An 11,995-nucleotide genomic window follows, 5' to 3' on the forward strand; every position below is an offset into this window, starting at 1 on the left:
TAGGAGACCCTGAGAGTATTGCTCAGCAGTATTTTTTAAGAATTCTCCAATAAAATCAGATCGCTGATTGGAGAATTCTAGAAACATTATCCAATCACAGCCTTTTTTATATGCTAGTCTTTGCACAGCTGACAAAATGGCGGACAAGAAGGACAGTTTGGTGAGAAACACCGTTCGTTCCGCTTCTTACAATGTCATTCTGCAAGTTATGTTTAGGATACTCACCTTTATGATGAACGGCATTCTTCTACGCTACACCACAAAAGATATGATCGGAATTGTGAATGTGCGATTGATGCTTCTGAACCAAACTATCGTGTTTGTAGCGCGCGAAGCCTTCCGTAAAGCTTGTCTCAGCAAAACCGCAGACAAGAGGTGGGGTCAAGTCATCAATCTTCTTTGGTGTGTATCCCCGCTGGGAGTTCTACTGTCGTCCGTTCTTGGTTATGTATGGTTGTATCTTCTTGAGATTCCTGATCCAGTGAAGATTCCAAATTATCCTTTAGCGGTTATTGTTTTCGCAGCCTGCGGATCAATTGAACTCTTGTCCGAGCAACTCTGGGTTGTTGCTCAAGCATTTGTGTTTTTACGGCTCAAAGTTGTCATTGAAGGCATTGCAAACTTTGCCAGATGTGTCATTACTCTTGGACTAGTAGTTTTCGTACCAGATCTTGGGATCATTACATTTTGCATTGCACAAATGGCATTCTCGCTTTTATCAATGGTTCTCTACTATGTGTACTTTATATACTACATTAACTCTAATCCTAAAGAGAAACTTACTGCTGCAAACGACTTCCCTCTGAAATCAGTATGCGATTTTTTCCCAAAAACTCTAACTGACAGGAGTTTTGTGAGTTTAGGACTGGCTCATCTGACATGGAGCTTTTTCAAACAATCCTTCTTAAAGAAGATCTTGACAGAAGGTGAACGCTACATCATGACACTGTTCAAGGTGTTAACTTTTTCTCAGCAAGGAATTTATGATGTGATTAACAATCTTGGCTCACTGGTTGCCAGATGTGTGTTTATGCCAATTGAGGAGAGTTACTACACTTTCTTTGCTCACACCTTGGAAAGAGGGAGCTCAGCTGACCACCAATCACCAAAATCAGCAAAAATGGCCTCTGAGACACTAGAGGTTGTTCTAAAGTTTGTCGTTTTAGTCGGGTTGACGTTTTTGGTATTCGGCTACAGTTACTCCTTCCTGTTATTAGACATATATGGAGGTGCTACTCTCAGCAGTGGAGAAGGTATTTTTTCACTCTTTTAAAGCATACTCTAATTGAGGGTATCAATGGAGTAACCTACCTCAGTCATTAGTGCTGATGGTTGGAGGAGCCATGTCACGATATTTCAAGGCATTTTTTTTCTGATGTACAAAATTGCTTTCAACATAAAAGAAATATTTTCCTTGTTTAAAACACCAAAAAGTAACTGCTGGCCAACAGTGTTTCCACCAGACTGTGCCATTGCGGGAATTCCGCATTGCAATCAGAGATGGCTCCCAGAAAAATGAAAAACGGGCTAATTTGGCCCTTTCCTTTTACAAGGCTGTAGGCTTAACACAGGCATAGCATATTAAAAGCCATCCCAGGGCTTGAAATTACGACCAATATGGTTTCCTGTTTATGTATTGAATAAGCAGCTTAGGCAGGGGGATTCAAGAACCATTCTGACAACAGTTACAAGTCTAGCAAGCTTCATGGAAAGTAATTGCTCAGTTTTGCTGTCCATTTTCAGGTCCCTCTCTGCTGCAATGGTATTGCTTGTATGTGTTGATAATTGCTGTAAACGGCATGACGGAATGCTTCATGTTTGCTGCCATGAGCAAAGATGATGTTGACTCATATAATTACAAGATGATGGTATTCTCAGCAGTGTTCTTAGGGGCGTCGTGGTATCTCACCATTCTTGGTAGTGTTGGCTTTGTCATTGCCAACTGTCTGAACATGCTCCTTCGGATTTATCACAGGTATAGAATCAAGAAACAATTAATTATTGCACACCCTTTGGGGAAAGCCTCGATTCACTTGGCCTAAACCAGGGATATAGTTCCACTTGCCTTCTCTCTTTTTTTCTTCCTTTAGTTGTGGAAATTGTTTTACATCTTACATAAATATTGACCAGGAGTGTTTTAGGGCTTGTATTTACTGTGCTGTAATCATTTTGTACAGTTCATTAGAAGTTCAATGCTTGAGTACATGTTGGCATTTTAAAAAATTCAAGTGTCAAAGTCTTTTTGGATTGAATGCGAGTGTTATGTTAAACTCTTCTATTGTTGGTGCAACCCCTGAAAGACAATTATTATTAACAAGGCAATTATATGCATGCACACATTATTGCCTTGTACTACAACATGTGAAGGCCACTTGGCCTTTTGCAGATATTGTGCACTCTGTATAATTTATTGATAAAAACAACATTTTCTGCATAATTCATAGTACAATCAATCAATCAATCAACTTTCATTGCGCACTTTTTACAGAATTTTAAATATTGTTGTAGTAAAATATGAAGTAAAACTTTCCTTTATTTTTCAGCCTTATATTCATCCACAACTATTTCAAGGCAGCCCCTCATCTTAAACCTTTACAAGGTCTTGTGCCATCACCTCTGGTGTTAGTGGCATATGCTATCTCCTGGGCTATAACTGCCATATCAGAGGCAAGTCTGTGCTGTAACCATGGATGGCTTTACCGCATTCTTCATATCGGTACTGGTGGTATATGTTTGCTGGTTGTTGCGGCTTGCATTTACATTAAAGAGAAAACCCTTGTGGATTTTATGTTGGAGCACTGGCTCGGAAGACAAAAAAGGAAAGAGGAGTAAAAATAGATCCGCTGAAAAGCCTGAGAGTAAACTCTCCAATCAGGGAAAAAAAGAAAAGATTAATACTAATAGGAGTGTTGTAGAACGGTGGAAGTTATCCCCTCCCCACTCCCTGTTACTATAGACCTTCACTCACCTCTCTCCCCCTTCCCTCACTATTTTTCCTTTACCTTGAGCTGCGAGCCCTGTCACAGGCTAAAGTTCATGTAAATTGATTTTTTTTTCTAACTAAATTAAGAGTGTGCTGAAACAGTTACATATACAGCATCCATTCTTCTACTATTACAGCATAGAGGGCATCATGTGAAAAACAAATTACAAAGGGAATATTTGAAGGAAAAAGATAAGTTGTCATCTCAACATGGTTTAGTAGGAAAGTTCAGAGAGGCCTGGGAATGAGAACCAGACCTCTCTCATTCTCATTCCCTTACCAGGACAATGTACTGTTTCATGATGCACTTCTAGTGCGTTTGAAAAGTAACATTGTAAATCTTTTATTTGACATGGTGTCTCCTTCAGCTTCACCGTCTAAAAATATTACGGCACAGTCAATGCTCTGTTACAGGGAATTATTGAATTAATACCACAAAATCTGACATGAACTGTATCGCTGAACTTTGTATGAAGTTTAATTTAATTTAATTTTAATTTTATTATGACCAACCCCATGAGCTACCAAGTTCCAATTTTTATTCATGCCTGAATAAAGGTTGTCTGTCTATCTGTCTGAAAATTGTGAAATATTGACTCAAATAAGTCTAGAGCCTGTAAAACTGTATTGAAAAACATATTTTAATATACCAACAGTTCATAATTTACAAGTTTCTGTCTCTGTCTTCCAACATCAAAAAGGTAAGATGTCATCGTCTGCCAAAATACCTCAGTCTCGAGATTTTCTGAGCTGATGCAACGTCAACGCAGCCTCGATCAGCCAAGATATAACTATCAGTATTGCGCATGCTCAGTCCTACCGCTGTCGAACCGAAACTGCTGTCACACAAGATGAGAAAATCGCTCTCAGCCAATAGGAAATGATCAACCAACATGGCTATGATGCCTTCAGTGAATGGTCCTGTTCCATTAATGGTGGAGTTGTTATCTGCTTCCAATGTATTATTTGTACGGTTAGCGCAATACTCAGTGAGATTAAAGATTTCAACGTTGTAGCACACCAGCGTTGTGTTGCTAGCATCCGTGTAATTGCACTTGGCGGTGAAGTTAAAGATTGTGGTGTTGAAGAGAATGTCCAAGTGTTGAATTGTCAAATTGGAAGCGACTACTTTGTGAGGGTAGCTTTCCTGGACAAAATCTCTCACTTCGATATTGTCAGTGGACACAAACCATCGGACCTTTGTTCGTTGATTCGTCTCGTTTCCAAAAAGTTTTCTTTCTACTTTCCTCGCGCAGTCAAAGAATTTTAAAAGTCGCGTAACGTTTTTGACATTCCAGGTTCGATCGTTATCAGACGAGAAATAATCAAATTGGTCATCTCCTGTTCGAATGTGTATTCCAATCATTGGTCCTTTATCAAACTGTAATTGCGCTCTCATTTCGTTGAGTTTTTTTTCCATGGCGTCAGACTTTAAAAACAGAAAATCAAATGCGCACCCTATCAGATTGAACTTGGGTGTTTGAGAAATCAAGGGTGTAATTCCCAATTCCTTGGCACGCTGTAGTAGATAGGAATTTAAAGTGAGGCCTCCTTCGGCGAAATACCATATCGTGGTTATTTCTTCCACCGGCCAGTCAAAATACTCTTTCAAGTCAGTCGTAGTCAGCCATTTTTTAAAGTGAGTGGAATCCTGTATGATCCATCCTTCAGCTTCCCGGACGTCAGTCTTGGTCGAGCCCCAGTAGTGTTTTCGTATTTGCAGTCCCGTGCACACATCAATGGGTTCCGTGTAATTCCATTGGATATAACGCGGTTTGAGGTGGTTTTCTATTGGCTCAGGCACACGCCAATCAATCAAAAAAGCCCTGTCAGTGAGCACTGACAGATAAAACAGCGATGCGACTGCTCTAAGGCGATTTCCATAACCGCAACAACCTTGTCGAGTACCAGGGCATAAATAGACCAAATATTTCTCTTCCAGACGCTTACTAAGAATATTTGCGTGTAGTTTGCGGTAGTTTTCTTGCCAACCAGTTCCACAAACCTCAACCGTCTTCTTACGATACCAAGCATCGAAATTAAATTTCTCTCCTAAGGTTGGCGTGTTTTGACTCATGGCATTTGGTTGTAAGTTTAGATACTCTTTCCCGTTGATCTTTGAAATCAGTTCAGCCTTACTGTCCAGAGATTTGGGAAGATGACCTTTTTCTGTGAGATCTTCCATTTTTGGGATGACTTTATTCATCTTTCTTTTTGGCGATTGTAAATGTTTGGACGTCGAAAACAAAGACACGTTTCTACTCACTTTCTGTTTAGTTTGGTCGCTCTCTAGCAACTCGTTCGGTTTTTCTTTCGAAGACAATTTCAAGCCCACATTTGGACGTATTTTGCTGGCAGTATTTAAAGATTTCATTGTCTTGTTGTCAAGATTTCTTGTTTTTTCCGGAAGAACGTTACTCTTGAGAGCTGTGTTTAGTTTTGAGGCAAATTGGTTTGTACTTTTTTCAACTTCCTTGCTGTTTTCACCTGTGCCAAAATACTGAATAATGGTGTCAGCCTTCAAGTTGACAAGATGACCTGTAAAAAAAAGCTGAAGTGAGCTTTGGGTAATTTGATTGCCACTGGTAACTACAGGTTTTCAGGAATCTTTACGATTACAAGACATGGGTTGGGCCAGGGTTTTCGGGTATACCGTATACATGGGGATTCTAAATCGAGTATACGGTGTTTTGACGCCCGTATTGGCCCTTTTAATTTATGGGTATAAAGTACAGCCGAACCCACCCAAAATGTCAAATCTAAATGGTCGCTTACGGGAGGTGGTCGCTTACGAGAGCTTAGAACATACTGGTTCAAAGTTTTGCCTCATCAGCATATGGTAACTGCAAAGACTTCCTCCAGCTGGTTTTAAATGTTTTATTCATGCGAAAAGTAAATTTCGAGAAAAATTCCTGTACTTCCCATTGAGAAATTTCCGTCTCTTGTACTACCTAGGAATGCGCTATGGTTACGACACCTTCTTATTGAAGTACGCGCTATTATCTGTCACGTGGTCGCTTACGGGAGGTTAAAAACAAGAGAAAATTTCAAACTTTTATCTCTAAAAGTGGTCGCGGTCGATTACGAGAGGGTGATTTGACTTGGAAACTTTTGGTATTTTGGAAAACTGGTCGCTGAGGAGAGGTGGTCGCAACCTGAGGTTCAACTGTATACTTCGTTTTTTCCAAATTTTCATATTGCGCATGAATTTGAGGGAAAATGTTGGGTATAATGGGTTTGCCTTCTTAAGTATATTGGTATACCGCTACTCCCATTGCCAACCCTGAAGAAAGCCCGCCCTCACCTCGAAAAAAAAAAGCCCGAAAATAAGGGTATGCGGGAGGGGGCATGTTTTATAGTTGGTATAGTAAATGGATTGTTCGTTTAACGACTGCAGTACTGTTGTTTTCACAGCGTTATCTTCAGAGACTTCAGACTATGCCGTATTCGAATATAAGCCCAAACCTTTCCTAAACGCAAAATTCTTTAATTTGAGACAATTAGCGCCCTCCTCCCCAACCCCTCCCACTGAAAAAATTCTTGTGAACAAATTAATGAGGGTGGTAAAGGGTATTTTCGTGACCCGTGATCGGCCCTTTCATTTCCTGTGAAATGTGAAATAACCATTTTTTCCTCGTGAATCGTGATTTCCATAGTCGCCGTGAACTGTGATTTCCCAAGATGTTCTCTTTTATTTTCCGTGAAGCTTGAAATGCCAATGTTGTATTTTTCGTGAATTGTGAAAGGGCTGCTTTATTTTCCGTGAAACGTGATCTATACCCCCCCCCCCCCCCCCTTTACCACCCTCATTAATATGAGCCCGGGTTTTCTACCTTTTATTGTGAATCGTTGCGTTGTTCCGAGGTAGTAGGCGAGCATTGCTAAAACAACCAGTATCAAGCCTAGAAATGGAACAAATTCTCGGTGACGAGCTGGCGAACTTCTGGTAATTTTACGTTGCCTCACATCGCTGATCAATTGACGTTCGTTAGTTTTCCTGGAGAAGACGAAAACAACAACATGAAACTAAATAAATTGTCGGGGAGTATTTGAAACTGGTGACCTGCATGAAGCTGGGAAAAAATCTGCGAATAGCACAGCATATACAGACAGGAAAACGTAGACATTTTTGTAATTTGTAATTGTCTCAAGTAGTTCTATTCGAAGTTGTAGCTGTGACTTAAAAGAAATTCTGGTAACGAAACCGCGACGTGAAAAACTGAATTCGGGGCTTTGTCCGAGACGCTCGTATAAGAGAAATGTCCTTTAGGGTTTCAAAAGTTTTGGTGCACTATGAATAAATGAACTAATTGGTGTGTCAGTCAGTTGTTGTTCACTCATAGTCACGAAAACAAGTTGTTCTCATCGAGGACATACAGTATCACTCTCAAATTGCATCAAAACTGATCGATTAAATAAGAATTCAGAAAGATTTGGGTTTTTTTTCACTTACCTCAAGTCGTATTCCGTCGCTACCATTCTCTTAATGTTGTTGGCCGGGATGAAGGTCAAAGCGAGAAGATTAACTCTTCGCAGTGAAGAAGGAATTCAAACTTTGTTAACTAAGGAGTTCTTTAGTACGGAGCAACAACGACTTTAAGAAGCGTATTAACTGCAAGGCAGTGCAGAAATGACTAGTAAAATCTATTCTTGAAATACTGTACACAGTATCATTCGAAGTTCTTTGTGATCTGTGTCAGTCAAAAACTATTTAGTAAAAATTTGCATACAGTACTTTAATCAAGACAAGAATGTGGACGATGTTTCTATTTACTCAAGGTTTAGTGACCGTTTGAATAAGCGTTTTAGCCTTCATTTAGCCCCTACTGTTGACGGAGATTTTCTCCCTCAAATTTGGCTAAATTTTAGAAGGTGAACAAAAGCCTCAGAGTAGGGTGTTTTCCAGTGTCGCTCGTAAGTTTAGAATTTTCCGAAAAGTTTCCGGCATATCGCGTTAGTCAAAGTAATGAATGTACCTTAGAATCTGTATGAAAACGAAATTCTGTGAGCTACATTTTAGCGCCGGGACGGAGCACGCTTCACAATCGGTGAATTTTACCTTTCTGATAACGGTCGGCAACCTCAGTTCGTCCAAAATTCAATTTTGGCTTGTAGCAAAGCAAAGATAAGAAATTGGAAAATAGTAAATTGCTTTTTTTATATACTGGTGCCAAACCCTTTTTACTGACAAAAAATGAGGGAAAATTATTTTTGGTCCCGAAGTCGAGTGAACCGCTTTTAGCGGGACTGCCACTTAAGTTTAAAAATGGTGTCTAGCTAGAAATATCATAAAAGCAGAAGCTTTTCACTGCCTGTACTGCAGCCTTCAACAGGTGAAATGACAAAAGACGCGCTAAAAATTCTAAAACATAGATAAAATAAACAACAGAACAACATTATGCAAAAGAATGCTGTACAAATTGTGCCCTTTTCTACTCCTAGGACGATAGAGCACCCGCTCTTTTGAGCAAAAATGCTAAATTATAAGTCCATTTTTTCACCCGTTGAAGACTGCCGTTTATGCAGCCGAAAGCTTGTGCTTTTATGATATTTTAAGCCGAGAACGTTTTTAAATTGTACTACAAGCGATTCATACTGGCTGCGGTCCCTCGATATTTTCATAATCACAAATTTGTGACTCAGTTCTATTCAGTATCTTTTTTTTTCCTTTGCCTCCATTGTACACATAATGTCAACTTCTTTTGCAAGAGTTTCGACCGTTTCAAAATCGTCCCATTGTATTTTGCGTCCTTTTCTGATGTCCAACCCAACTTGGTTGTAATGACGATCTAGAACTTTTAAACAGTGGTCAGTTTTGTTGTTACCAGTGCACGGCGTTTCACCTCGAGTGATCCCGCCTTTGAAGATCGTGGTAAAAAAGAACAAAGTTATCGGCTAGTGAAGCTGAATGATTGGAGCACATGGCCTGCGGGCTTCCCGCTGCCTCGTGTGACAGACAGTAACTAATCAGGATGTTTGGGAAAAGAGGCTCTTTTGCGTAAGACACGTGGAAAGTCGTTTGCGGCTGGGACAGAATATCCTCTGTGTCTTGTGGAGTAATTTTGTGGCCGACTGGGAGCCGTCTATTGTATGATTTCAGCTCACTGCATATCTTTAGGTTCCAGTCGTATCGATCTTTCTCGAAGAACCAAGCGTAACTAATCAGCACACTGACAGGTGAAATCAAACTACAAGCACCGTGGTATATCCTTTGAAAGGTCTCTTCAAAGTTACTTGTCTTAAATCTCTTTAGAATGTACTCTCTGCAGTGCGTGAAAGTGTCGCGGTAAATGTAGACAGGAAAATACGTCATGAAATCTGCCACCATAGGTAACCCAAGCGCGATTTCGGTGACATGCGCCCAGTTTCGCACCCAGCTGAATTTCATAGAGCACTCAGAACCCAGGATGCGTATCCTTGAGCCGTTAAATATGGTTGCTTTTGTTACAGGCGCCAGAAATGCAACATCGCTATCCATCCATGCTATAATGGGATCGTTTGTGTATAGATCAATAAAGAAACTGCTCCAAATTTGGCAGTTGTAACCCGGAGATTTTCGAGCGCCCTTGAACGTTAAACCACTTGCGTTTTTGGGTAACGACTCGAAGGCCAGCTCAAGTTTGCGATCTGGAAAGTGTTGTTTGATTTGACTTGTCAGGTTATTTGCATAAACATGATCCACAACTGATTCTTCGTCAAGAACTACGACTGTCTTTCCAAACGATGCGCGCCAGAAGAGAACAGCAGTCCTGAAAAGATCACAGTAAAAACGAGTCCTGTGTTCTTTTAGTTTGCCCGCCATCCTCACGAACAGAGTTATCGAAGGGATGCTTGGAGTTGGACTTAAGCTTTCCGCGTAAGCATTATTACGATTTCGACTTTCTTTGGCAGCGGTGTCGCTCTCGTACAGCCGCTCGTGCAGCATTTTTATGTTTAAAAAAGTAATGCAAATGAGAGCGAGAAAGCCACACATCCATACCAGCCTTGCGATCCTCACAAATAATGGTCGCATCTTTGACCGTTTCTTACGAAAAAGTTTTATATGTCAAGCAACTTCGTCGGCACCGCTGGAATGCGCTTCATTGTGAGATTCATGAGGGTCTGCTACACTCTTCTACGGTTGAACCATAGAACATCGGCAGGGGTTCTAGTTTATATTCGACACGACGGGAATGAAATTCCTTGACGCCACTTCGCGAGAGACGTGTTAAGAATTAGTTCTTATTAACCGAGCTAAGTCGGTCTGTATGGGAGAATCTTGACCTAGGTCGTGTGTACAGACCTCACTGCGTTCGGTCTGTACTCACGACCTCGGTCAAGATTCTCCCATACAGACCGACTTAGCTCGGTTAATAAGATGCTTATTATATGGCAAAGAAGAAAACTTTAATTCGTTTAATGTAACTGGTTTGCTGACATTTTGCTTGCAAACGGATATGAGCTTAACTTAAACCTGCCGAAATTTGCCCGTCCTCTTTACTTTTTTTTTTTTTTTTTTTTTGTCATCAGGCTTTTTGGCACTTACATAAATGATTGAGCAGAAAATAAAAGAAAATGGTGGACATTTCTGTATTTTAGTTCGCTACTTTTTCAACGCAAAATAATATCGGTCTAGATGCCGGTCTAGATGGGAAAATCTAGACCGCGGTCAATATCGATTTCAGCCAAACAAATTCGTGAATTCGGTAGTTCCCAGCCCTTGTGAGACACAGCCATATAATAAATCAATTTATTAAATCAGGCCGCGATGTCAGGACAACAGAAATACGAGCCCGTCAAGTTGATCAAAAGAATACAGGCTCAGAAACAAGGGCACAAACAGACATTTTCAAAGGTCTTCAAAGTTACCAGCGTATTTATCTAACAAGACAAAACACAGAGATTATTCAGCGGATAAATTGAAAAACTTGCCGCTCTGATAGCACATGCATTTTTTAATACAGGACGCTTCTTCGCTATAAACAAAACAACTTCTCTCGCCGAAAACGGTGTCCTTGGGCATCGCGGGAACTAACTTCGGTGTTCAATTATTAAATGTTTGATTGGACAGGCAGTGAGCTCTTTTGAAATCGCTTCTTTCCATTCAAAACAACTCGAAAAATGTGGCACACAAACCGCTATGTAGTAAGAAAATAAGGACAAGAATTTTAACAGCTGTATTTTTACTTAGTATAACGGCGTACTATTTTATACACAAGTGTAAACGATAGCCTTAAAATCTGGCCAGAAATCTGAATCGACTCAGGAACGGGACCCAAAAATGGACATTACAAACCTTTTCAAAGAGGTAAATATTGTTGTTACGGCTCTGTCCCCTTTTACCAGTCGCGATCTCTGTTGCGATGCACGAAAAATCTTAGTTTCGACAGCCAATAGATTTTCGTTTGGAGTAGTGAAGAAATCATATATGTTTGGCTCTACGCCTTCTCAGCTTTGGCCGACATCTAGGTGACATGTCCCCTTTGTTAAAAGGAATCTAAAATAAGGAAGTCATTAGAGAAACATTTCGTGACACGAAGCAACCTGGAAGTGATATACCAAGCAAAACTGAGTTTTCGCTAGCAAATAAAACAGCTCTGAAAGTTCACCCTCGCCTTCTAAAAGAGCGTGATCAGTATTTGTAATGGCTGACAGAAATAGCGGAGTGCATCGACTTTAAGCGCAATCTCATTGTTGAATCACAGTGCCCGGGAATCATTGTTCCCGGTAAGTACTTAAAATTTGCGGCATAATTTAAGTTGACACCATCACGTTTTTAATTATCAGGGCCGGGAACTGTAGAATTTTAAACAACCAGGCCCAGGAGCTCCGGTTTTAGGCTTGGCTAAAGCTATATACTATTTTCTGGTAAAGGTGGCGGAGTCTCGAGCAAGTTGGCGGGAATCTCACTTCTTCCCGCCATTTCATCGACTTGAAGGGTATTCATCAAAGTTTGATCGTCTTGAACTCCACTGAACCGATCATTCACCGCCTTGAAGATTTTTCCCTCGCACTGCGTTAGCAAGAATGGTC

The 11,995-nt window shown here is 40.5% G+C and overlaps 3 protein-coding genes across 3 annotated transcripts in view; 1 reads left to right on the plus strand and 2 right to left on the minus strand.

Moving 5' to 3' along the window:
• LOC145488262 (uncharacterized) overlaps window positions 1–11,995 on the minus strand; it is a 61,508-nt gene that overhangs the window by 19,901 nt on the left and 29,612 nt on the right. The gene's annotated exons all lie outside the window — the stretch shown is intronic.
• LOC145488242 (man(5)GlcNAc(2)-PP-dolichol translocation protein RFT1-like) lies at window positions 42–3,618 on the plus strand. The gene is made up of 3 exons (XM_081467064.1): window positions 42–1,253; window positions 1,744–1,975; window positions 2,544–3,618. The coding sequence occupies exons 1-3, from the start codon at window positions 137–139 to the stop codon at window positions 2,830–2,832; spliced, it is 1,638 nt and encodes a 545-aa protein (XP_081323190.1). The 5' UTR covers window positions 42–136; the 3' UTR covers window positions 2,833–3,618.
• On the minus strand, window positions 3,688–7,226 carry LOC145488241 (uncharacterized). The gene is made up of 2 exons (XM_081467063.1): window positions 6,817–7,226; window positions 3,688–5,521 (listed from the first exon to the last, which is right to left on the minus strand). The coding sequence occupies exons 1-2, from the start codon at window positions 6,860–6,862 to the stop codon at window positions 3,693–3,695; spliced, it is 1,875 nt and encodes a 624-aa protein (XP_081323189.1). The 5' UTR covers window positions 6,863–7,226; the 3' UTR covers window positions 3,688–3,692.

This window comes from Orbicella franksi, chromosome 5 (assembly GCF_964199315.1).
Source record: "Orbicella franksi chromosome 5, jaOrbFran1.1, whole genome shotgun sequence".
Lineage (NCBI taxonomy): Eukaryota > Metazoa > Cnidaria > Anthozoa > Scleractinia > Merulinidae > Orbicella > Orbicella franksi.